General features: G+C 39.4%; 2 protein-coding genes across 2 annotated transcripts; one reads left to right on the forward strand and one right to left on the reverse strand.

The window, feature by feature from the left end:
- Positions 1–331: 331 nt before the first annotated feature.
- Positions 332–12,625, forward strand: ltv1 (LTV1 ribosome biogenesis factor). The gene is made up of 11 exons (XM_071909012.2): positions 332–473; positions 2,939–3,070; positions 3,486–3,686; positions 4,275–4,362; positions 5,411–5,543; positions 6,470–6,692; positions 7,586–7,713; positions 8,763–8,902; positions 10,146–10,198; positions 10,712–10,912; positions 12,116–12,625. The coding sequence occupies exons 1-11, from the start codon at positions 471–473 to the stop codon at positions 12,227–12,229; spliced, it is 1,416 nt and encodes a 471-aa protein (XP_071765113.2). The 5' UTR covers positions 332–470; the 3' UTR covers positions 12,230–12,625.
- Positions 12,624–25,980, reverse strand: ifngr1 (interferon gamma receptor 1). The gene is made up of 7 exons (XM_078281723.1): positions 25,737–25,980; positions 20,415–20,541; positions 19,205–19,386; positions 17,948–18,111; positions 16,310–16,493; positions 14,746–14,867; positions 12,624–14,605 (listed from the first exon to the last, which is right to left on the reverse strand). Exons 1-7 carry the CDS (start codon positions 25,792–25,794, stop codon positions 14,252–14,254), a joined length of 1,191 nt encoding a protein of 396 aa, XP_078137849.1. The 5' UTR covers positions 25,795–25,980; the 3' UTR covers positions 12,624–14,251.
- Between the last annotated feature and the right edge of the window lie 1,355 nt (positions 25,981–27,335).

Here is a 27,335-nt window from a genome sequence, read left to right on the forward strand (position 1 = left end):
AACTTTTCTTGTGATTATTTGGTCAATCTTTCCTCGGAACAAGCAAAGTATTCAAAGAAAAAGAAGAAAGCCCTTTATCTAGATTCGTCAATCGATTATTTATGTCTGTTGGACTATACCAACAATTCAGAATGTAGAGGAGATACAACACTAATTACTTTCTTTATATACGCATGTTCTGTATACTGCGAGTTCATTCATTAATAACAACACACATTTTTAACCAATTATTAAAATGTATATCATATATTCTCCAGATTAAAGCCTAAACTGCGGGTTCATGTTGTATAAACCCCGCTGTTGAAGTGGTTCTCTCCAGCCGTGGCAGCTGCAGCATGGTGAAGAGGAACCAGCGTGGATAAACAACATCGACACTTTCTGGTTTTAAGTTGTTGTTTATGTTAACAGCAGACGGCATTTTAAGGTTTAGTGAGCTTTAACACTGACCCGTCGAAGAAACCAGTTTAAAGATGGTAAGCGGACACTTTTGAGCCACTATAGATAGCTAACATAGCTAGCTAGCTAGCTAACGGAGGCTAACGTCACTGCTGTCTGCATCAGTTCAGCTGGCTGGAAGAATATCCATTCGCAAACTAAAAGTCCATCCATGGTGTTCTTCTTCTTATAATTTTGGCTAGTTAAATTAGGTAGTTAACATAATATCTGTCACCGGTATAACTTGTAATCAATATCCTAATATTCCTATTGATATTTCCCTCTCACTATCTTGTTTTATAGCTGAGCTGCATCCCTTTCAGCAGTTAGATTAAGTGGAAATGATTCAATATCTGAGTTTTTTTAATCAGTAATGTTGTCTTTTAGGCAGTGCCACCAGGATAACGGTACACAGAAAACTCTACTTCACTCCTCACTTTCAAAACACACCTGTTCAAAATTTATTTTAATATTCCATTCTCTCTCCTTCCCACAGTAGGGTCATGTTTGTCTTTTCTATCGTTGTTTCTATTGTTGTTTGTTATAGTCTTACATAGTTGGTTTTAGCATGTTTTTTTACTTGCTATGTATCTGTACATTGTTTTTATTTATGCTCATGCTATTTCATGTAAAGTGTCTTTGAGTATCTTGAAAAGTGCTACACAAATAAAATTATTATTATTATTAAGGTTGAACACTCCTAAACTCAGTTTACTCGCCTTTTTACATGTAAAATGTTTTTGCTCATCTTTAGAAGTTGATGCAAACAGAATGTAAAGTCATTGTATAGGTTACATTATAGGAAGAAATGTGAGACTGGGGCCTATACTACGAAGCAAGTTCAACAAAGTCAGGGTATGTTTGAGTTAGCCGGCTTCACTAAACCTAACATTGGGGATCCAGATAACCGGTCTCACGTAGCTGGTTATCAACTGGCTCTGTCAACCCAGGATTTACCTATCCAGCTATGACCGCGTTCACATGAAAGAGGCGGGGTTTGTAACAAATAGCCAATCACATGCAACAGACAGATCCAGATCAGACAATTCGGATAAGATAAGATGGAAGTATTGATCCCCCGTGGGGAAATTAGATAGTTGTGCAGCAAAAGTAATATGATTCAGCGGGGAAAAGGACATAGAATATAAGCGCAAAACTATAAAAATAAGTAATAGTAAAATAGGCGAAAATAATAAAATAGGCTAATCAAACAATAAAAGCCATAAACAATAGACCTAATTATAGGATGATATAAACCCTAATATTTCCTGCTGACATTTTCAACATGGGTATCGGAAAGAAATGGATAGCTACTAACATTGGGTTCTTCTCTCAAGAAGAACAAATTCTTATAATGAATAACTGTCAGCATTGCAAAACATAACCGCGAAAAGTAAAAGTTGTTTCTGCTTCCAAGGCTAGAGAGGATTACTGGAGGAACTGCCCCGTCATTAGGACACAGTGGGCATATTTTTCATTGATAAAATAGTTTGTGGACACATTGAGGCTGTAAAAAGTTTTTCTATTCATAAAGTCGGTCTCTTGTTCTTCAGGGCTGCGGTAATGGAATATGAATAGCCGACACTGAACCAAACACTGTTGGAAACCAATTAAATAAAGTCAGCGCAATTAATATATGCAACAGTAACTTTAATCCATCAATAATATGGTCAATTAAGTAGCCTACCTGCTATATCTCCAATATAATAAGTTATCATGGAAAACAACGTGATTCTACTGGTCTGTAAACACGTCGCCCTGCGAACAGCACTTCTTACTGTCTGTTCATTCAAAAATAACAGGTTTCAGTTTTTTATTGTGATTTTCATTTGTATATTTGTCCATATCGGGATCCTGTAGGAATGGTGACTCCCTGTTTCCAGAGAGCTGATTGGTCAGAAGGCGGCCTTTCATACGTTTTGATACGATACCCTGAACTTAACCTGCTCCGGAGCAGGTTAGCCGTCCAGCATAAGTTACCATGGTGATCTACCCCGGTTAAAAGTGAACCACCTTCGTGAGACCGAAAAGCCAGGGTTAAACCCAAAGCTAGCTCGCTAACCCCAAATCCTGCTTCGTAGTATAGGCCCCTGGTGTAGGGTACATGACATGAAGGTCTTAAGAAATTAAAAACATTCATGTTCTGATTCCTGAAATTATATTTATTTATGTTATTAGAATAGAATAGAATACAACTTTATTGTCCAGCTAAAGCAGGAAAATCATCTTTGGTCTCACCAATTAAAACACAACATCACATCCATATACATCATATCAATAAAACTAAAACATCAAATCAGTGTAAGACAATCAATACAACTTTCATACATCAGTCAGTTATTTGCTCACCTTGTCGCTCATAAAGGTTCATAACTTACCCAGCTGTTTATTTACCACAGAATCACTGTTTGCCACACTTCTGTATATAATCATCACACTATCTCACACCATATCGCTCGATTAAATTGCCATTAACCGCTGCTTTGTTCCTGCTGTGTTCCAGCCTCACCGGAAGAAGAAGTCGTTCATTGAGAAGAAGAAGGCCGTGACCTTTCACCTGGTCCACAGGAGTCAGAGAGACCCGCTGGCTGCAGATGAGACGGCGCCGCAGCACGTCCTGCTGCCCGCCAGCAAGGTACGAGGCGCCACTGTGCGCTCTGCTAGTGAGCTTATCCACAAGGAACTGGTCCAAACAACAGATTCTGGATAAAACTGCAAATCCACTCAGTGTTTATATCCAGAAAAAGGCTTTTCTGGTCTTTCAAACCTCGTTGAATCAGTATGAACGTATTTAACTTTGACATCACAGGAAAATAAAGGCTATTCAAGTCTGCTGTCCAGGGGTTTTAATTAGAAAAGCAAACATACATTTTTCTGATCTTTGTTTTTCAAAGATAAGGTCTCTTAACTTGACCATTGACACAAAATAATTAAATAAATTTCTGTTTTAAATATGTTAATATGTCTGATTTCATATATATTTGGTTTTGGTTTGCAGTGCATCAGGTGACAGCTGAATTCTCCTGTCTGTGGTTTCGGTTGTTTCCCAGGTGGAAGCAGAGGAGCGGCGGGAGGAGCAGAGGAAGTTCGGAGTTTTCTTTGACGACGACTACGACTACCTGCAGCACCTGAAGGAGACGGAGCGGCCCGTGGAGCTGGTGGCAGCCGGCCCCGCGCGCCCTGACCGACAACCTTTTGACCTCCGTAATGACGGGGGGGAGGAGGAGGGCGAGGTGGACCAGGCTGTTCCTGTAAGTTTTAGAACAAAGACTGTCTGTTAGTACCAGAACGGAATAATCTTACTGAATCTTACCTCCTGTGTCATGTTAACAAGGTTCCTATGGTCATAAACCTCTATTCTATCCTATTCTATTCTATTCTATTCTATAACCTGGAAAAGTAATGGAATTTAAGAATTATTGTTTCCAGACCTTTTGAAGGAATTATAACCCCAATAACAAACTTCCTGGGTTGTACCATGTCAACGCAAGAATGGGACATTCACATCAGCCAGTCAACAACAACAACAAAAATAACTTTATTTATCTAGAACTTTTCTAAAAAAAAAGATTTACAAAGTGCTTTACAGACCAGCGTAAAATCAAATAAGATGATATAGTGGTAATAAAACCACAGTAAATAAAAGCAATGACAAGTGTAAGAACGGTGAAAGAAGAAACCAAATAATAATAATAAAGTAAAATCGATTGAATCAAGCAAAAGCACGTTTATAGAGAAATGTTTTGGACTTAGTAAACTTGGACCTAGCGTATATATTCATGGTATTTGACAACCAAAAGTCTGCAATAAAACAAATTCATATTGTGTTTACTGAACAGGCGTCCAGCATCAACCTGCCGTCTTCAGTGTTCGCCTCAGAGTTTGAAGAGGAAGTTGGACTTCTGAACAAAGCCGCTCCAATCTCAGGTAAACAGCATCTGGGTTAAAGGGGCATCAAGTAATCTGTGACCTTTAATGACGTCTGTCCGCATTGATACAACTTATTTCCTGGTGACATGGGGAACAAAATTATCATTTCACATTTTGTGTCTTCTATCAACATCTTGACTTTTTTTTTTTTTTTTTACTTTAGCAGATGCTGTAAATGAAGTTAACTCTACAGTTATTAATATGTGGCTACACTCAAGTTACATGAAACGGGTTTAAAAGCTGGAGGTGATTAGGGCTGAGCGATTTTGAAAAAATATCTAATTGCGATTATTTTGACTGATATTGCAATTGCGATATGATTTGTGATATTAGAGGGAATGATAATTTTTACATCATTCTCATTTTCATTGAAAAACGTATTAAAATGATTATGGTGTGATTTTTGCGGGGATCTGTACCAAACAAAGATGTTTTCTTAAGTCTGTAGAATATGATGTGTAGGCCAGGACATCTCTGCAGCACGACAATATTTAATTTAAAATGGTATTTTGACACACATTTCGCCTTTAACAAATATTGCGCCTCCTGCGATTTGAAAATTGCAGTAGGCCATATTGCTATTTCAATAAAATTTAGATTAATTGTTCAGCCCTAGAGGTGATTCCCCTTTAAGCTACACTAGGCAAGATTTGAATGTGAAAATTCAGCCGTTTTATCAGCCTAAATCAGAAAGTGGGGCTGCAACAGAGCAGAGCGTCCCATCACCACTAACTGAAATGACTTAAATTAAATTCTGGTGTCAGTTTGGACACTTCTCCGCCCACAGAAAGTGACGAATCAAAACTTAAGAGTGAAATCCAATCTGTCTCCTAACCAGCGGCAGAGAAAGCTGGACTCACCAGTTAGATCTTTTCCTCTCTTGTCTCTTTGGTTTGCTTTGGTCTAAAAAGCACAGACCGGCCGGTTGGTAAACAGTTTACTGACGTCACCACACAGGGTTTCTGGGTAGTGAAGTTCAGCCCTTTCAGACAGTTACCTGTCGCTGCCATCAGGTTTAGATGTCCTCGTCTTGTTCCCCTCCCAGGACCGCGGCTGGACATGGACCCCGACATCGTAGCCGGACTCGACGAAGACTTCGACTACGACGACCCGGACAACATCCTGGACGACGACTTCATCATCAAGGCTAACGATGTGAAAGCAGCAGCGGACATGGAGTAAGACATGAACGTTTCCCTCCATACTGACTGCTCTCTCTTTACCAAAGTGTTTATGCTTTTTTCTTATTTCTTCATGATGACTCGATCATTCTAGGGACTCAGGAATGTTTCTTCTATCTGTTGTTCAGGCGCTGTGGCTCTGACCTTTACACTCCTTACTGCTGGTTGCTTGTAATTCAGGGTGCATGATGACGATTTTGTTCCTCAAATCATCAAGACTGATAATCGTGATAATTATTAGTCTTGATGGTTTGAGGAACAAATTTAATTTGTCATCTTGTCATACAATCATGTTGTAAGAGCAATATCGAGTTATGATTCTCAATTCTGTCGTCTAAATTAATGATAAAAAGCACGAAAACATTAATTAAAATCTCACAAAATGAGATATGAAATTAGGGAATATTTGAAAATTAGTTTCATCATACTTTATATATAACCTTGTAATTCAATGCTATGAACATCAATTTGATTATTTAACGTGATTTTGCATAAGTTGGCAGATATCGTTATATATATATATATATATATATATATATATATATATATATATATATATATATGTGTATATATATATATATATATATATATATATATATATATATATATATATATGTATATTGATAATGAAAGAATTTCTTGTGATTATCGTGATTTTAATTTTGTCTGTATCGCCCCCAGCTCTTTTTTCAACTACAACAGACACTCTAAATGAAAGGAAATATTTCAATATTGCAAACATTTTATGATTATATTTTTATTATATTTTTGTTAGTTTGTTAACTGAAATCAGGATATTATTACTTTTTTTTTAATGTTGCTGATGTAGGAAATCCAGCTTAGTCTGCTGTTGAACGGATAGGAGCGTCAGTTAAATGCCTAGAAGGTAAATGTGATTCTCTGTTTGTGTGAACCTGTTGTAGAGGTGAAGATGATGAAGATGATGAGTGGGAGGACACGGACTCAGAGGGACAGTTTGACTCAGACGGCGGTCTGTCGGGGGACGAGGGCGAGGAGGGCGGCAGCCGGCGGGAGTTCCTGTTCCTGGACGAGGAAACCAAGAGTCGCTTCACAGAGTATTCACTCACCTCGTCGGTCATGAGGAGGAACGAGCAGCTCAGCCTGCTGGACGACCGCTTCGAGAAGGTCACTGACACAAGTCCATGTCATTAATGTCAAATTCCAAGTCTAAATGTAGATTACCAAGTCAAGTCTCAAGTCTAAATGTAGATTACCAAGTCAAGTCCATGTCATTAATGTCAAATTCCAAGTCTAAATGTAGATTACCAAGTCAAGTCTCAAGTCTAAATGTAGATTACCAAGTCAAGTCCATGTCATTAATGTCAAGTCTCAAGTCTAAATGTAGAACAGCAAGTCAAGTCAGAACAAATCAAGAGTCCAGTATCAATTTAATATCTTAAAGAAAACTAAATATCTAGGACTTTTCAATGCAATATGGTTTTAATAGGATAAAAACTTGGTAAGAGCATCATGAGTTTGATTTCTATAATCAGTTGCAACTTCAATAAATTCAATCATTCCATACAAATTCAGAAAACAGAATTTAAATTCAGTCGTCTGCTGGAACAAATCTCATCACTTTCAATCTAAGTCATTTACACAAACACAAGATCTCAAGTCGAGACTTTAGAAACCTTTTCAAGTCATCAAAGTACAAGTCAGAGTCAAGTCCCAAGTCACCAGAACCCAAGTCAAGTCAAGTCTCAAGTCTTCTCTTCATGCAAGTTTATTTAGGATGACTTGACCATTAATTTTGAAATAGTTTCACATATCACAACTGTTTATTGAACATTTGCAGTGGGAAAAGTTTGCTGGTCATTAAAACCAGAGAACCAAACAGGTCAAAGAACAACAAATATATCACAAGAAACACTGGAAACAAGTCAGTCAGGATAACATCATCCCTGTCTCCATGTTTTTATCCAGTTATTCCCCCCAGCAGGAGGAGGAAACCTTAATTCCAGATGTAGCTGTAAAGCCAGAAACCTAAAACCGTGTCTCGTGTCGTGTTGTTTCAGTTTTACGAACAGTTCGACGACGACGAGATCGGCGCGCTGGACAACGCCGAGCTGGAAGGCTTCATCGCCCCGGACAGCGCTCGCCTAGAGGAAGTCATCAAAGACTACTTCAAACAGAAGGAGAAGGAGTGAGTGAAGCAGAAAACTGCTCAGGTCCTCATTTGAATAGAAAAGAAATGTAGAGTTAAAGCAGACAGCATGCCAGGGCAAGAAAACGTTTATAGAGGGAATTTCTTGCCCTCTTGATCTGATTTGGTCCTTTTTGGGGGCAATTTTATTGAACTATGAAACATATAATTGCATTTTGTATGTATTAAGTGCTATCTTATCTTATTATTATGTTTGTGCCAACATTTTCTACTGCTTCAAGCTGCGTATTCGGTTGTTTTCTGATCATAAAACGCCCAATTTTTCTCACCTAGAACACACCAGAAAAATCCCCCAGTCATAGGCGGCCACAAATCACCTACGGTGGCCCATGGGGAACAATAGTTGCATTTACATGCTTATATTTGACAGTTCAATAAATAAAATGTGAGCTGTCACAGGGTTAAATGCAAAAGGATACTCCTAATTGTCGGGAGTATTTTTTTGTCCCAATACTCAATTTCCCAGGCATTTTATGATTTTTAAAGAGCATTTTTACCCCCAGCCCTCATTAAGTTCTGACCCTGCTATATGCCCTTTTGCTTTTTATCTAATGCTTTTTATCCAAAGCACCTGACAGTTCATCACAGAACTAGCAGATATCATTTAATCTGTGGCAGGGAAGAACAAAATTTGTAATACAGGAATTCAAACAAACAAAAAAAGAGGACAGACTTGTAAACTTGTATTCCATACAGATGTGGACTGGATTGTGCCAAGTAGGGCTGCAGCTATCAAATATTTTCAGTTCCCAGAGTCCAAAGTGATTCTTCAAATTTCTTACTTGGACTAACCAGCAGCCAAAAAACCCAAATATTCATTTTATAATGATATGAAACTGAGAAAAGAAGGAAATTGTAGCATTTGTGAAGCTGCAACCAGCAGATGTTTGGTATTTTTACTTGATAAATGACAGTTTCCGTTACGGTGGACGATGAATTCTGCGGATTCCAATTCAAATTCCCGTTTTGGGGGAAACTGTTCCTTTAACTGACCCACCTGACTAACACTGACGCTGTCTGTGGTTCAGATACCAGCGGCCTGATGACCTCGGCCCTAAAGAACTTCCTGTGGTGAAGGAGGAGGAGGAAGATGAGGAAGAGGAGCAGGAGATGGAGACTCTGGTCATCGAGGCTCCGGCAGAGAAGTGGGACTGTGAAACCATCATCAGTGAGTCAAAAACCTCTAAAGTTTGGGAAAAACATCAGACTGGGCGATCGCTGATTGGAGCAGATTGAATCAAACATGACAGGGATTTCATTTCCAGATAAAATTGATCCTTCTTTATTGATTGTGTTTACTTGGCAGCTGCTAAAGGCTAAACTGATTTTTTGCACTTTTTTTTTTATTGCATGTCATATATTACAATCTGGTCCGGTCAGATTTATGCATTAATAGCTCAATGCTGTTAATGATTAATAAGAAATTGTTTTGTATGTGTCAGTGAATGAACACAACAGCCAGGCCACCAGATGTCAGTTTCCCTCCCTGTAGAAATCTACTGTATTAAAATCTACTGTAATAATTAACATCTCCAGGTCAGGTGTGATATGAGAAGGGTATGAAAACAGAAGTATGATTTCTTCACCACAGCTAAGTTTAGTTTATTTGTGCAAGAAAGTAAAATATAAAATACCACTAGACAGAATGGAAAAAACCCAACGGCACAACTGAGTCACTGAGAAGGAAATTAACATACAAATAATTCACTTAGAAATAGAAATGAGAATGAAATTGACTTACAAATGAAAATATGTAGTAAAAATAGGAAAAAAATAGTACAAAAGTAATAAAAACTTAACGCAATAATAACCATCATGGAAAAATAAATAACCAACTAAAAATGACAATAAAAAAAAAAAATAACAGAATTAAAACAATTGATTCAGCCTCTATGGAAAGGTCTAATTCTGTCTGTTTTGAGCAAGTCTGAGCTCAGATTCAGCCCTAAACAAACTGCTGAATCAGCAGTTTTCTGATTTTTGAGAAGTTGGCTGAAGCGTCAACTTCACTTCGCTTAATTAGTTCAAGAAATTAACGCTTTTAGTGCTGCACAGTAAAAGTGAATGATGTGATGTTGTAGTACATCAGATAATGCAGAAGAGATAAAATAAGATAAGATAGCACTTTATTGATCCCCTTGGGGAAATTCAGGTGCCACAGCAGCAATTGACAGACAATACCAAAGAAGTAAAGTATGTCAAGTACAGGTAATAAAGAAATAAAGGAAATAGCTTCTAACATAAGATTATTTTATTATGTTAAATGTACCTTATGCAGAGGAGGCCATGGATGAGTGTGTGGGTGAAGTGCAGCTTTATTATTGTTTTATCTGTATGTCTTCTTTTTGTTTTTTTTTGTTTTTTTACTGCATCAGACCAGCAGTTTCCACCTTGTTTCTTGTTCTCTGCAGGTACATATTCAAACTTGTATAACCGGCCCAAAATCATTCAAGATCCACCAAAGGTAAGATAAGAGCGTTGCATTTTTCTGGCTTGATGTTTTGGTTGCTGCTATCGCTGGAGAGCTTGTGTGTAAGTTTTTTTTTTTTGTTGTTTTTTTTTTACCTGGGCCTCTGTGGCAACACTGATGGTTTTATGAGAACTCAGGGAATTTACAAATCAGTCCCTTTACAGGAATATACCAGAATGTACAGTATACTACAATTTGTTTCACTCATTTATTGCCTCAAATGGAGGATTTCAGCCCAAATGTTGTGGAAACCAGACTGAAAAACATTAACAAACCAGGAAGAAATCACATTTTAGGGTCATGGAAGCACTTTGACTTTGTTACAGAAAATCGGGGCAAAGTTGTGGAATTTTACAAGGGCGCAGTATTTACTAATTAAACACTAAATTGTAACTAATAGATTGTCAATAGGTACTCAAGGGGGGTCCAGAACTCTTAGTTCAGCTCACTGAATAAGGATTTGACTTGGACCTGAATGAACTTGTTTTTCTTGCGTGCGCTCCTCAGTCGAAGCCAATCAGAGTGTCCAGCAAGACGGGCATTCCTCTGGACGTCCTGCCGGGCAGAGGCCCGACCGCCAGGCAGGCCGAGCGCATGGAGAGGATCAACGACTCGGACCTGCCGCGCGTCTCCACCCAGCCCCGCAGCAAGGAGGAGAGCAAGGAGGAGAGGAGGGCCAGGAAACAGGCCGTCAAGGAGGAGCGCAAGGTGTGTTAGACTAAGTTTAAATCCAGGGACCCACAGTAATACAGCAGAACAGACCAAACTCTCTACTTGTTATTGTGGAACTGCACCACTGGTTATATGGCCTTTGTAATCCAGATGCCAAAATCACAGACATGACGGGGTAAAATTCCTGTGGTCCTGAGATAATAATTACCAACCAGTTGCTTTCCGGAGGCTCAAGACGACTCTCTTCCTCGTGTGTTCTTTGGTTGCTCATACAAATCACCCGCCACTCTTCTTCGCTTGTGAAATTCATAAAGATGAACCTTGACCCTTTTCCTAAGCTCAATATATAAAATCCTCACCAAGTGCTCGATACAAAAGGCAAGGCACTGAAACAGAGAAGACACCCACACGCTGGACTGATGCATGCTGGGAGGTTTGTTCAGCATCACTTCAGCTTCAACTGGTATTTGTCAGGCTTATGCACATAGTTGAGGTTGAAACTTTGCTTAATAAATCACTAAGAGCGTCAGTCCAGGTGTGAGTGTCTTTTTCATTGGTTAACCACAATCTTGCCTCAACAAAGGGAAACAGTCTATAAATAGCATCTGATTGAACCGATGAATTGAAGTCAGTGATTTGGTTGATTTCGCTCTCCAAGTCACGTACGAGCACTTTGTTTTTCACCTGTCACACCTGATGGCCACAAACTGCAAAGGCAAACACCATTAATTGTATTTCAATATTTATCAGGGGATGAATTATCAGTAATGGAGTTTTTGGAAATGAAAAATGAAAAGTGCGCGCATTTAAAATTGCAACCATGGAGGAAAAGATGTATTTCTTTAATGTACATATAATTTTATATAATAAAATAAGATTTGCACACCTGACAGTTTCAGTCATGGGTGCTGGGAGAATAAAGAGGTTTGAACTTTAAACTTAATCTCTTATTATAGATTTTGTATTGTGATAATGTGAAAAATGCTGACCTATTTAGTGATGTATAAATGTGAAAAATACTGATCTATTTATTGATGTAATATGTAATGTTGATAGGCTAATTTATTATGTTGATTGTTAATCATCCTGCACCTATATGTAGCCTACTGGTGATATCATTTCCACGTTTACCGATTTGAAAAAGGTCTATGACCGAAACGGCACAATAAATTGAGATTTGCAAGTAGACGGTGTGCGGGAGCCTCATGTATTTATGTATATATTACTTTGTGTCAACAGGAGCGGAGAACGGAGAAGAAAGCCAACAAGATGGCGTTCAAGGAGGAGAAAGCCCGGCAGGAGAAGCAGATGTCGAACCTGAGAACGAACATTCAGGGCCTGAAGCTTTCCTAGCCGAGCGGCCGCAGAGCCGCCGGCGCTCTGACCTACAGACTCTGGGTTTTACCTGTTGATGACATCACCAGCGGATGGCCTGTCCTCCAAACCTTTAATTCAGTTCTCCATTGGAATTGGCCTCAGTGCAGCTCAAGACAAAAGACTGGAACCCCTAACAAGAGGACTAAAGGGGTGTGTGACACAGATTTCGTCTTTCAGATTATACCAAATCAGGGCTGGTTTTCCCCAAAATCATCTTGAGAATAAGTTCAGTTTTGTTCCCTTATGAGCAAAAGGAGCAAAGTTGAACTTAATCTACAGTAAACCAGCCCAGGTCATCATGTTATATCAGTTTGAAGTTCACACACACTTCAAGTTCTGTTTGAAGTTAATGAAAGGAAATATCAGAGTATTGTTTGTCTCTGGAAATCTTTATTAAATCATAATTGTATGCATTTGTGTGGGATGCCGTCATGTTGACCTCATCAGTGTTTCCCCTGTTAGGGATCCAATACCATCACCAGTATTTAAATATGGGGCCAACACCAGGTTCTAACAGGGTCTCTTTTAGTAAACAGTTGATTTTGTTCACACAAGGAGTATCAGTAATTAAATTAAAACATTTTAGTGAATTCATTCAGCAGCAGTGGCCTCCACTGTTAGAAAACTGTAAAAGACATTTTTTAAAAATCCACTTGGCTTTATTATTTAGCCAAAAATAAATTGAGCAATTATAAAATTAGTTAATATAATCTTATAAGTGTCTGAATACAAGACTTTTATACCACAACAGGACCTGGAGCAAACCCCGGGTCTCACAGCTGAAACTCCCTGAACCGCCCACTGATTTTTACATTTATGGAGGAAACAGATCATCAACTTCACTCTGTTTCCAAAAACATGAGCAACCCTAAAACAATGTAAACAAAACGTGTTCACACCCACACATTCCCCACAGATCCAGTTTGACAGGTTGCCCCACACCAACGTCCTGGGACGACTTCAGAGTTACAACTGCTATTGTTGGGGGTTTTTTTGGTGGCGCAGTCAGCAGTCTTGAAAGCTACCTCCCCCTGTCAATCTGCTGCCGAGAGGTAAAGCTCCAGTTTATGGAGGTATTCAGGTAAACTCATTACATTAAAAAAAACTCCAAGGCAGTGGGAAGAATCACTGACTGCTTAGCTGCAGTGTAAAAGACTTCAACAACCCAGAACTGTTACTAAACATGTGGCACCAAGCACTTCCTGGTTACTCAAGCATAATCCTCTTCCCTGCAAGAGTAAATACAGTCACCATTCTCTGATAAAGTCAGATTTGGCCGTGCTGTAGTGAAAGACAATCGTTTAAAATCCTGACATCAACGTGCTTATAACTGTACTTTTTATTTTTGTAGAAATTCAGATTATTGCTGCGATGTTAAAATCTCCCGGTGGTATTTTGATGTCCCTGTATAATAAACCGCACTGCTGCGTCTCGCTGCGGTCGCCTAGAGGTTAAGACGGGTGGGCTGGAGACTGGACGGTCACCAGTTTGAATCTCTGGGAAGAGAGAATGAGCTTTCTAAAAGCTGTTTCTAAAAAAAAAAAAAGGTCAAAGGTCATGGCTGTGGTTGAGATTTCATATCAAGCAAAGCTGTAATCATAAATGTTGCTAAATAGCAGTTTTCAGTGCACCAACAAGACTACTTTAGTCAGGATGGGAGAGAAGTGTTGAGGTTTTTTTTTCTCAGTTTTAGTGCTCATGCAGTGACGGTTCTTTGGCTTCGTAGGCGAGTGTTGCTCTTCCCTACCTAAACAACTTCTGCCCATGTTCCCTCGGGCAAAGTACAAAAGTCCCTGATGGCTCCAGTTGCTCAGCAGCCAACAGTAAAAGCCGAGACGAGGCAGCTGCCAGGTCTGAGTGTCTCTGTATGAAAGTGTAGCAGCCCGTTGCTGAAAAAGCTCAGCAAATCTTCCCTGGATTACCCAAGTTTAAAACGGCGTTAAAGGGGCGGTGAAAGAGCCCAGGTGAGGATCCTGAACCGAGTCGTCCGCCGGTCGTTCACCTTCCATTGTAACACTTCACCATGTCCCCGTCCCCCATGTCCATCTCCGGTCTGTGTGGGCAGTCGTAGGGCGACAGAAAGTCTTCCCCGCCGTCTGATGTCGACTCAGCGTCTTCCTGCTGCTGGCTGCCGCTCTCCGACAGTCCGTTTTCCATGTACGCAGAGCCAGCCGGAGACGAGAGATCGGACCAAGCGCTGCTGTTCTGCGTCTCACTGGGACGCTCCGCAGAGAGGAGGGTGAGGCTGCTGTCCTGCTTGTGATTGGCTAGTTCGACGGTGCAGGTGCTGGACACGCTCTCACACTGCATGTTCACGTCCGGGTTTACGTCCGGGTTTACGAGCAGAGAAGCCTGTGTGACCAAACGACAAGGCAAAGTGTAGCATTGAGGAAAAATAAAAAGATACTGAAAGGGTTTGGGAAATGCTAATGGCATAAATTAAGCAGTAGAATTGCCTGTCTTTTGTATATTTTCCCAATTTGACGACTTACCAAACACTTTGGTGTGGGCGAGCTCTTTTCCCAGGCCTTCGCCTTGCAGATCATCAAGGTTACCACGACGACTACAACGACAAAGACTGACAGCAAGACAGCCGAGACAATCAGATAGGAGTCTGTAACAAAAATCAGAATGAATGATTCTAAATGAGTCTAATACTGAAGTGAAGACCACTCTAATGTTCACTTCACTCACTAATTACATACAGTGTAGTAAGTGGTAGGAAAACTGCACACTGTCAGAAATTAAGAATAGGTCGTTAGACAAGTTCATAGAATTCATTCATAGGATTTTTGTTTCTCTGCATAACCATCTGAAAGACAGGTATGCATTTCAGATCCTCGTGTTTTTATTCAGTCTCCATCTTTGTTGCCCAGCACTCATCGCTGTGGTGTTTCTGCACTGTACTTCCCACAGATCACCTGTTAATCAAACAGTGTGGGCAGAGCTTGTATTTCCTGTTGATGCAGTTTGAGTTTCTCTTCTCTTTGTCTTTGTTCAGCCAACAGTTCTTCTTCCAACAGTCTCAAAGAATTTCATGAAATGAGCGCAAACTGTCCAAACAGATTATTTGTTGTGGACACAAATAATGTGAAGATTACGGTTCTTCACCAAGAAAGATTATGTGACAACAGCACAAATTAGATGCACCATTTTCAGATGTTTATCACATGGAAAGGTTAGCTAAGGGTAAAATTTAAGGTTTTGGTTTAATAAGAAAATGGGTAACACTTTACAATAAGGGTCACTAAGTTAAGGGTTAGTTAATGCTTAATAAGCATTAACTAACCCTTAATTAACAGTTAACTAATGTGTCGTAATCGTTTACTAATGGTGTTCATGTTAACTAAGGTATTAATTTATACATTATTTAATAGTCTATTCAACTATTAAATAATGTATAAATTAATACCTTAGTTAACATGAACACCATAAGTAAATTACACATTAGTTAACTGTTAATTAAGGGTTAGTTAATGCTTATTAAGCATTAACTAACCCTTATTAAGCATTAACTAACCCTTATTAAGCATTAACTAACCCTTAACTTAGTGACCCTTATTGTAAAGTGTTACCAGAAAATGTTTACTAAAAATGAAAACTTCCCTCCCAGATATTTTTATTTATGTATGTAGTTTATTTGATAGGGACAATGCAAATTAGCATAGTGCCACTTCAACAGGTTACAAACAAGACTGATGTTCTGCATATAGACTCCTGTCTCTAGTTTGGCTTTTCTTAAGAGAAAAAAGAAAAAAAGGAAGAAAATATCTAGAAACTTGTCATGAGTTGGGTGTAGGCATTTCAAGACATCGTGCTCATGTCAAGAAATTTCAGGCTGGTTCTTCCATTTATTCCAAACAAACCGCTGTTGCCAACAACATAAATCACATCACAATACACAATGTTAAAGCTTTATGAACTGGATATAGGTTGAGTTAGAGCAATCAGCGATAGAGAGGCCAAACGGGACATTTATTTACAAGAAAATGTTGCAGATTACTACTGTAATAATTGAAGTAGAGTCATAACTGAAACGTCCCAGTTCAGACGTACCTTGCTCAGGCTCCTCGTGGGCACAGATGCGGTCCGTGTCTTTGAACAAGACAATGTTAATTCTGCTGCTGTCGAACATCCTTCCCTCCAGCCGGACGCAGCACTCCTCCCGGCTCTGGTTACAGAAGACCTCCTCGTGTCTGCACATGTCCTCTTCTACGCCACACTCTGCTTCACTCTCCTCCTGAAGACCAAGGATAGAAAATCAACGTCCTGTTTTATCTCTACAAAAAGATAAAAGGTGAATGCAAAGAAAAATCTAAGAACATTTCAGGCCACCTTCAATGCCTCACTAATGCACTTTTTTTACAACCGAGTCAAATTAAAAGAACCTTTTTTTACTGTCTCACCTTTCTATTTATTATTCTCAGCTTCTTAATGTAGTTTTTTTAGGCTTGATGTCCTAACTGGCTGATGTGTGAGTTGAGCTCCGTTTCCCTTTTCATGGAGTTTGTGAACTCTGCTTTTGAGCCATTTTACAAAAATTGCCATAATTCATGAACGCATTGTGCTATCTTCACCAAATTTGGTACACTTGTGCAGGAGTCTCAAAATTGTGTGTCATTTCGCCCATAGGGTGCGCTACAGCATCTTAAATGCCCATAACTCAGTGACTATACATCGTAGAAACAAAATTCTACTTTCCCTGGATTCCTTGGGTGAAGACGCATCATTTCCTGTAGGCCACACACATTGCGCCATGTTAGCTTTTTGGCCATTTTGAATTTTCTTGAAAACCTATTTCCGTGAACTCCTCCTAAACCGTTGAGTCAATCATCTCCACATTTGGAATGCATCATTTCTGGACTCCCATGATTAAAATTTATCAAATATCATATTTGACAACATGAGCCAACTGAGGGACGCATAGACAAAATTTGAAGCATTTTGGCCCATAGGTGGCGCTACAGCAACATCATAACTTTAAATAGCCATTCACCTCCATTGTATTTATATCTCAGTCATTGTATACAGTACAAACTCCGTTCAAATTTCCAAATGCTCAGTATGCCACAGGGATCACACTTGCACATTGGCCCACATGACATTCAGCCCAGAGGTCATCAGGTGCTTGGCCCCCACCAATTGCGGCTATATTTATATATGTATTGCTTTGACTTTGGCTCTGTGAAGTACCTTGTGTTGCTTTTTTGTATGCAATGTGCTATACAAACGTTTGACTTGACTATTATACAAACAACGTTTCGACCTGAAATTACCGAAACTTTTCTTGCCCAGCTCCACTAGAGGAATTGGATGTTCGTATCACAAGACAGTTGAGTCTTGTGGTCAAAACGACTGTGCGTATGCGTATTGTGTCACCGCAGAAAAAAACACAGTATGCACTTCCGGACCGCGCTAGCCAGCCAATCGTCACAATGCGATCTCTACAACGACCGCGCTGTTGTTACAAAGTTTACAGGCCGCAACTGTCATATCGCCTTTGATGCTGCGGACGCCACACAATCCACAAAGAGCATATATTAACTATAACACTGCCAGGGTTAGGGGTTCAATTCCCTCTGTAGCTCAGTGAGTAGAGCAAGGCACTAACACTACAGCCTGCAAAATGGCGTGTCATGTCAAACAGCTAGAACTCTCTCTGTGTGGTAAAACTTTAAACTTTATGATACTTACTCCGTCTGAAAAGACACTGAATTCAAGGGAGGGCTTGTCCTGCTGGAGGGCCGACAGCTCTGTGATTTTATTCAGCTCCTTGTAGAAGTGAAGCGGGTTGGGAAAGCTCACTTTGGCCTTCGAGTCCTTCACAGACAGAGTCACAGGAGGGAAATCCAGTTTACCTAGGAGAAGCAATTAAAATTCAATCTCTAGAAAAAAAAAGACATAATTGCAAATCATTTCTATTCCCAACTCAACCAAACATCTTTGTCAAAACCAGACAGTCACATCTGATCTGAGTGTACTGGTACATAAACACACCAGAGTGTGACCAAGTCAGTCTCAAGTCTAGAGGCACAAGTCTCAAGTCAAGTCCGGAGTCTAAATGTAGATTACCAAGTCAAGTCCATGTCATTAATGTCAAGTCTCAAGTCTAAATGTAGAACAGCAAGTCAAGTCAGAACAAATCAAGAGTCCAGTATCAATTTAATATCTTAAAGAAAACTAAATATCTAGGACTTTTCAATGCAATATGGTTTTAATAGGATAAAAACTTGGTAAGAGCATCATGAGTTTGATTTCTATAATCAGTTTCAACTTCAATAAATTCAATCATTCCATACAAATTCAGAAAACAGAATTTAAATTCAGTCGTCTGCTGGAACAAATCTCATCACTTTCAATCTAAGTCATTTACACAAACACAAGATCTCAAGTCAAGACTTTAGAAACCTTTTCAAGTCATCAAAGTACAAGTCAGAGTCAAGTCCCAAGTCACCAGAACCCAGGTCAAGTCAAGTCTCAAGTCTTCTCTTCATGCATCAAGTCAAGTCTCAAGCAATTAAAACTGTGACTCGAGTCTGACTCGAGTCCAAGTCAGCCTCTCTTAGAAGTGGAATTTCATGGAATTCAATTCTGTTTCCTGTCATTCCAATTCAATTCACATGCTGTTTCCTTACAGCTGGGTGACTTTCACATTCACACTCCAACAGAAACTGAATTGGACTCTACCATGCATTCTCAATTCAGTTCATGAATGGTTCCAACCCTGGTGGGCGTCGTCCCAGTGACGCGGGGCGGGTACAGTCTCCCATGATGCTTTGTTGACAACCTGTTTCTCATAAAACGAGGCCAGTTGACTCTGACCTGAACCCAAGTCAAGTTAATTAAAATTAAACTTGAGTCCAAGTCATGTGACTCGAGTCCGAGTCCTCCTCTGAAACACACACAAGAATAGCGTTCACAGTCTGCATGCATTTTCTGCATATTACCTACATTTTATATGAGCGGTCGCGAGCTCGCTGAATGTGAATGTTGGTGATTCAACTGTTTGGGAGCGCTGGTTTCCCCGTTCAGCTGTCAGCTGGATGTGATGCACGGCCGTGTGGCGCCCTGCAGACCGCCAGATGAAGCTGCTCAGGTCAAACCGACGCTCCTTAGTTACCTCCTCAAAATGCCTTAAAAAAAATTTTTTAAAGTTAAGGCAAGACCAATCAAATCGATAACAGCTCACAAAATACTATGATGCAGAATATGGGTAAATTATTTTAAAATATGAAACAAAATAAGTAATGCAATGCGATTTGTGGATTTCTCACAAATATTAAAACTGGAATTAAAAGAGATTTTTATTTAAAGTATGCAAAACATTCTAATGAGCACAGAACCTCAAACACAAGCACAAATTAATTCCCGTTAAGATTCAGAACTGAGCTTCAGGCTTTCAGATTGTCAGTGATTTCACTCCACAGGTGTCATGGTAGCAGAAGTGTTTTGACAGGTTTTGACTCAAAACCTGATCTGTCAAACCTGATCTGTCAAACCTGACATGTATTTTGACAGCGTTGGTTGATCCAAAACATCAACCAACGCTGTCATGTTGTCAAATTGAGAATTCACTTTGTGTTTTATTGTCCTTTATATCATGACATCTGTTTACAGCTGTTTAGCAAGAGTCAGAACCTAGATTTGATTTGGTTAAGTGATGCAGATAAACTCAAATGTCACTGAACACAAGTTATTCACAGAGAAAGCATGGGATAAGCGCGCAAAGAGAACATATATCAGATTTTTGATTATATTTTGGCTCTTCTGATAGGCTACAAATATTTTAGCGTTATTTCCCTGATCTTTCTTTTTTGTAAACTATGTTTGCCGTGCGGCTGCCATTTACTGAGAAGTGACCGTATTTAATTGTGTTTTTGGTGTCTTATAACTTCATTCTTTCGGAAGAGGATTAGGGCCACTCAATAAAATAAAAAACGACTCAGTTGTGAGGTTTTTTTCTCGCAATTGTGACTTCATTTCTCGGAATTCTCTTTTTTTTTTTTTTTTGCGAGAAAAACAAAAGTCATAATTCCAGAGATATAAAGTCAGTCACAATTGTGTCGTTTTTTATTTTACTGAGTAGCCCTAATCCTCTTCCGTACATTCTTTCATAGTGGAATATAAATAAACTTTTGTAGCAGAATATCACTCCGCTCACCCAGCTGCTCCATCCTCCGTCAGCTTGAAGCTGGTGTCTGGTTGCTGCTCGCTGTAGTTCCAGTACAGAGCGATGTGGACGTTCTCGCAGCTCACAGTCACGTTTTCCGGAGGTGAAACTGAAAAAACTGAAAGAAAAAAAAAAGTAAAATTTGTCATAAACCTGTGTGTGAAACAGTTTTGTCCTACAGCGACTCCAACCAGCACACAAAGTTATTTCATTCATCTACTCTGCTCTAGAAACAGCGATGGAAGCCCATTCCTGCCACTCAATAAAATAAAAACGACTCAGTTGACTCCATTTTTTTCTCGCAATTGTGACTTTATATCTCAGAATTGTGACTTTATATCTCGGAATTCTGACTTTATATCTCGGAATTCTGACTTTATATCTCGGAATTCTGACTTTATATCTCGGAATTCTGACTTTATTTCTCAGAATTCTGACTTTATATCTCGGAATTCTGACTTTTTTTTCATGATTCTGAGTTTACTTTTTTTTCTCGCAGAAAAAAAAAAAAAAGTCAGAAGTGGAAGAAATAAAGTCAGAATTCTGAGGAAAAAAGTCAGAATTCTGAGATAAAAAGTCAGAATTGTGAGGTATAGTCAGAATTTAGTCATTTTTTATTTTATTGAGCAGCGGGAATGGGCTTCCATAAACAGCAAACAGAAGTCATGAGTTCAGATTTCACTTAAACAAAAATTCTACTCAGAAATGTTGTTAAATGATATACAGTCCAATTCTATACCAACAATACTTTTATCAAGGGAGGAGATACATTTTGAAGTCATTATTTTTTCTTAGTTCATTTACTCTCATAGTTGCAGCGTTTTGGCTCTGCAGGGCAGCACAGCGGTTTCTGCCAGTCTCAGTATTTTACCAGACAGACTGATTTTTAGAGCAGGAAATCTAAATGGAGTCTGGTTACCTGCTGAGTGGGAGGGAGAGTATGCAAACCTACCAGCCACACCCGGAATAAACATAATAAATGCTTTACATTTTTGTCAAACAGAGTGACTTACGACTGTGAGAAAGACTCACAGGAAAAGGAAATAAATAGGAGCCAAGGAGAAAGGTAGAAACTTTTCTCAACCAGGATTTGGCTGGGATTCATTTCCAAGCATGGATCCAGCATCCTGATCATTCATACTGCTGTATGTAGGCTAAAGGTGGGATGGTGGGATGAAAACGTAAAGGAAAATTACAGTCTTGGATACTCTTACTGTTATATATATATATATATATATCTTCAATCTGTGATGCTCAATGCATTCCAGGAGTTGTATAATTTTCTGTTTTGTTGTTCCCACTTTCCCTCAACCTGCCTCATCTACTTCTTTTGGTGATTTCCTGTTTCCCATAATGCCTTTAGACAATCCTCAGAAGAGGCGTGAACTTGGGTCAGCACGCGTGAAGAAATGTTCGTGCTAAACTGACTCACCTGGGATCAGAACTGAGGATCTCTGGTGTGACGAACCTCTGATTTACCAACTGAGATAAAGCTTCACATGCACGCAAGTTTTTTTGAAAATTTTGGGGCCGACCACAGAGTGACTTACACTACTAAAAACTATTTGAACAAATCATATTTATCAATATATTTATCCTGTGTATTGATAAAAGCAAGTGATTTCACTCTTTGCCCATGCAGAAGAGGGAAGATAAGGGCTTCATCCATCACAGACTCACCATGCAAATCAAAGCATATTTGTACAGACAAGACTCGCTCACACACACACACACACACACACACACACACACACAGCTCCATTTCCACAGCTTTGCCCATACAAGAACCACATTACACTCATATTTGCCCGGCAGTGTGTGAACAGTTCAGTTAATTTCCACCACTAACCACTGAAAGATAGAGGTAGATTCAGTAAAACTCCTGAAGATGAAAAAACGTGTCTACTTTGTGATTTGGGAGAAAATGAGAATGAGATTTTATGTTCTACTGTCCGGCAGATGTTGAATCTAAGAAATGTGTTGTACAGCAAAATTACTTCTGTCTTTATGAATTTCTTCTGGGTAGATGATTATGAAAAAACTTGAACTATGTGTTAGAAAGGGCAGCTTCCATATTCCTCGCTTCATTTGTAAAGCATGGGGGGAAACTAAGTTGGAGCTACAGGGGCGAACTGCTGTGTTTAGTGGTCATACAAACTGTAATGGAGTTTCTGACTGACATGGGGTTGAGGATTTGGAAGGTGGGGCAACTCTTTTACTGGGGGAGGGTGGAGGGGGGAAAAAAGCACATACGATGAGCTCTGGACAGACGGACCCCACCCAACCCCTACCATACCATTATAGCAACTTTTTGCAACTTCTAGAGGTTTGACTTCAAAAAACAATGTTTGCAAGTCAGAAATTATAGCTAGGAAATATCATTTGGACTCAAAATACATTTCACAGAAATACACAGTGGAAATACACTGTACATGGTCATATTTGAACCACAGAAGCATATACAGTCTAAATTTGATGATCAACCTACCATGTTGTTGTTGATTAATACATGTGCACTGATCCTTAGATGTCTAGTAAATATTTGGGCTGCTTACACAGACAGACAGAAAGAAATGCACAACACTAACACACTTAACAAAGGCATCAGAATGGATAAGAGCATCTACTGCTGTATCCATCTGCATCTACTGTCATATAGTCAGTTTATAAATACTCAGCTCTGTTCTGGCTGGATATTTATACTCTGGAACTCAGTGTAATATTCTCGACATCTGTGTGTATTTCTGTTTTGTTTCCACAGCTTCCCATCATTGCAGATAGTCAGGTTCCAACAGAGGACCGTGTGCATGCTGTAGAGACTGGAGTCCTATCCACATTGTGTCTTTATTAAGGGCTTGATGCTGATTGGTTGAGCAGTGGAAACAGATCTACCTGAACAGGCCCAGCATGAAAGTGTGAAACCTTTAATTGGACCAGGTGTGCAAGAACCAAGATGAAACAAAGACCTGCAGGACAGGGGAACCCGAGGACCGGAGTGAGAAACACGGATCTAGATGAGAATATAAGTCAGGTGTGTTTTACCATCATGAAAAAAACAGACTAAACATCTCATTTACATTATGAGTATTTAGCTGAAGCTGTTATCCAGAGGGAAAGAGAGCATCAGTAGAAGAAGTTTACATCCCTACATCACCGACACAACAAGCAAATCAAGTTGCACGGATGACAGAAAAGTACTGAAACAAACAAACAAGAGAGAAGTAGAAGAAGAAAATAATATGGAAGATGTTTTTTTCCCCAAATCTGTCTTGTTTTTGTGTCGTAAAAACCACAAAACATGGGACAGCATTCTATGGCAATATCGTTTATTGAGTGATTTTTACCAACATGCGCAACCAACGGTGTATTTTAAAGTCTTTATACATTTAGCCGCTGTGTTCTTCATATTGATTTGGATCCATTTGGTGATTCTCATCCCTGCTGAAGACATTTACCAAGACACAGAAACTGATGCATCAAGATGGCTGCCAACATTAAAAGAGGTTTTGTTGAATTAGGAATAGAGATGAATGGACTTGGACATTATTCCTTTTCTATAATTGATATTTTAATGACATTGAATTCTGGGTAAACTGGATTTCCCTCTATGAGGCATTTGGAGCTGCAGTTTTCCCTCAGCTGAATCATCACAGTATGAGTCACTTGTCACTGTATGGAAAAGCATAAATCAATCTCACTCTTATACTGAAGCGGATATTGCAGACAATTCACTGAAGTGGGTCAAGAGTCCAACAAATCCCCCCACACCCTTTTTCTTTTACAACAGACTTTGCAAACACTTTATTCCTCTGCTCAGCCTTTGCTTTATGGTCTGGGGAATTTATTTTAAGAAGCACTGGAGCTTCGAATGATTTCCAAACCGTGTGTCAATCAGCAGGAATGTGAGCGCTGCGCACTGTGAAGAATTAAGTTATTATTATTATTATTATTATTATAACTAAAGTTCGGGAACAAGACCACGCCTCAAGCACACATTCAATTTCCTGCTCCACCTTATTTAAAGTCCCCATGAAATGAACTCCCATTACTTTTACTTGCTGGAAAACACAGTATCTTTCATGGTGACCTCATGCTGCACCAGTAGGCATAAATATAAATGTCCAACCAATAAAACCATCAGATTTTTGAACAACCCTGCCCCTCCGCACCCCTCCCATCAAATGAAATCACCTTTCTCTCCCTGACTGATATTCCATTGGTTTACACTTTTGAATGATCCCTGACTGCATTATGTCCCGCCCCAGGATCAAATCCAGGAAGTAAAGATGACATTTCACAGGGTCTTTAAAGGCGCCTAACCATGACCTTTTCTCTCTCTCAGTACAGGAACCACAGGGGGGTATGATGGAGCCAAGAACCCCCCCCCCCATCAGCGAGACAGTGCCCCCACCCTGAGTCTCAATTCCCTGGTTCCTCGAGCTAACCATCGACCCCCAACTCATTCGACCCCCTCGATTCATCCCTTCATCTCGACCCCTGTTTCATACTTCCACCCTTGTTTCATCCCTCCATTCTCGACCCCTCTTTCCCTCAATAAACCATCTAAATACATCTCACAGTGGCGTGGTCTTTGTTAGTGAAATACCGGTTAGTTAGGTTGCTAAGAAAAATAACCAGACTCTGTAGGGAAATGAGAAGTGAAGCCATATCCTGTCACTGTATGACGCTTGGAACAGAAACTCCAGTCAATTCCCACAACTCTTCCCGCAGTACAAACACACTCACAGTCATATTTGCCCAGCAGGGTGTGATACTGTGACTGTGAGATGTCCATTTCATCAAGACAACCCTTACAGAAAAACCACATGAATTTCCCTGTAATCACGTTATCATGTTATAACATGTGGAGCACCTGAAACTTATAAAACCATAAACTCACCGGGGAAATGGAGACTGTCATCACACCCATGGGTGATTGAGCTTGGACCTTGATCTCAGTTATAACTATAATAATAATAATTTCTTATAATCTCTCTCCAGTTTCTAAAGTCCCTGATGAAAAACACCTATAATATTCCTACACATATCATATACAAATTGATGAATTGTTAAACTTAAGCATTATTTATAAGAAGTTGTAAATTAAAGAGACATCCAGCTCTCCCCCAGTTGATTTGTGAGGAAGTTTTATCATGTTAACTGACAGAAATAGTCCAGTGTGCTTCCCCATCAGCACCATAATGAAACATACTGCAGTGTCAGTGTCAGTGTCAGTGTGTCGGTGTCGGTGTGTCAGTGTCAGTGTCAGTGTCGGTGTGTCAGTGTCAGTGTCAGTGTCAGTGTGTTACTCACCGGAGGCAGCAGCCGCGGTGAGCAGCAGCAGCGGGCCGGCCGGGCCGAGATGCAGCATGGTGCTTCCTTCAAACTACCGAGCGGGTTAATCTGGCTGCTTTGTGTTCATGAGAGAAATAAAAAAACATATCAATAAAAAACCCTAGAACCTCATTAGAAACGCCGAGTTTTCGCAACAGCATGAGCTTCCTCCTAAGTAGTTTCTCGTTACGACAGTTCCTTTATTTCCGAAGAAAAACGTAGGAACTGATTTCTGCTCGTTGATACCAGTCTGTGTGTGTGTGTGTGTGTGTGTGTGGGAGGACGTTATTAACTTCTCAATGAGCAACACCTTGACGGTAGCTGGGCCGCTCCTCTCGCGCGTCACCGGACAGAACGAGGACCGCACAAAACTTTCAAAATATTTTTTTTTAACAGCCATAGATACAGTGTGAATAGATAGATTGAAAAGAAAGAAAGGAAGGAATGAATGGATGCATAAACAAACGAATACATGGATGGATGGATAGAAGTTGATAAAATAATTAATAATTGAATAAATAACTAAATAAATAAATGGATGGACGAATAAATAAATGTAAAAATTGAGGAATGAATGAAAATAACTAAATGGATATATGGAAGAATAAATATATAAATAAATAAATGGATGGATGAATGAATAGATTAAAAAAAAACATAAATACTGTAAATCAATGATTGAATCAATGAATCAATCAAAAAATACTTAAATAAATGGATGGATGAATGCATAAATAAATAAATAAATAAATAAATGGATGGATGAATGCATAAATAAATGGATGGATGGATTGAGTGGTCATCAAATCATCAAAAGTAATTTGTTTTTTTTTAGCTCTAAATTTACCATCTATAAGGTATTCCTTCATCATGATACTATTTATATCTTTTATATATTTAAAATATCTATCTTACAGCTATAGTGTCACATAATGTTGAATCAAGTGTTTTCCCAAAGTATTTTTATATGGGTTTGTTGCTCTGTACTGAAAAAAACTCTAAATTCAAACTTATTCTTTTCACAGTCACAAATGTTACACTTTTATTTTGGAGGCGAAATAGTATGGTTTCCTGATCTGCAGGTAAATCACATGATCAGAAGCTGGTCTGTGTCGCCTCCCACTGCTCACTTCCTGCAACACACTGACACTGGACTGAAGAGTGCGGTTCAAAATGAGTTTCCAACATGAAAAATGAAAAGATGGACAGCATGACATGAAAACAGATGATGTCACTTTGTAAAGGAGAGCGGGAACTGAAGTCCACAATAACACTGACACACACACACTGCATCCTCTAGGTGTCAGAGACAGTGATGACCAAGTCAACTTTGCTCGAGTCCCAAGTCAGTCTCAAGTCTTGAGGCACAAGTCTCGATCAAGTACCAAGTCTAAATGTAGATTACCAAGTCAAGTCCATGTCATTAATGTCGAGTCTCAAGTCTAAATGTAGAACAGCAAGTCAAGTCAGAACAAATCAAGAGTCCAGTATCAATTTAATATCTTAAAGAAAACTAAATATCTAGGACTTTTCAATGCAATATGGTTTTAATAGGATAAAAACTTGGTAAGAGCATCA

Source organism: Centroberyx gerrardi, chromosome 3, assembly GCF_048128805.1.
Source record: "Centroberyx gerrardi isolate f3 chromosome 3, fCenGer3.hap1.cur.20231027, whole genome shotgun sequence".
Classification (NCBI taxonomy): domain Eukaryota; kingdom Metazoa; phylum Chordata; class Actinopteri; order Beryciformes; family Berycidae; genus Centroberyx; species Centroberyx gerrardi.

Bases quoted from the DNA above. Each gene is read 5' to 3' on its own strand.
- ltv1 (XM_071909012.2), top strand. The intron at 5,544-6,469 runs GTAAGACATGAA...AACCTGTTGTAG, and splicing joins AAAGCAGCAGCGGACATGGA to AGGTGAAGATGATGAAGATG. The intron at 10,199-10,711 runs GTAAGATAAGAG...TGCGCTCCTCAG, and splicing joins TCATTCAAGATCCACCAAAG to TCGAAGCCAATCAGAGTGTC.
- ifngr1 (XM_078281723.1), bottom strand. From the start codon at position 25,794: ATGCTGCATCTCGGCCCGGCCGGCCCGCTGCTGCTGCTCACCGCGGCT. The intron at 18,112-19,204 runs GTAGGTAATATG...TGCTTCTCCTAG, and splicing joins CGCGACCGCTCATATAAAAT to GTAAACTGGATTTCCCTCCT. The intron at 14,606-14,745 runs GTAAGTCGTCAA...TTGGTCACACAG, and splicing joins CGCCCACACCAAAGTGTTTG to GCTTCTCTGCTCGTAAACCC.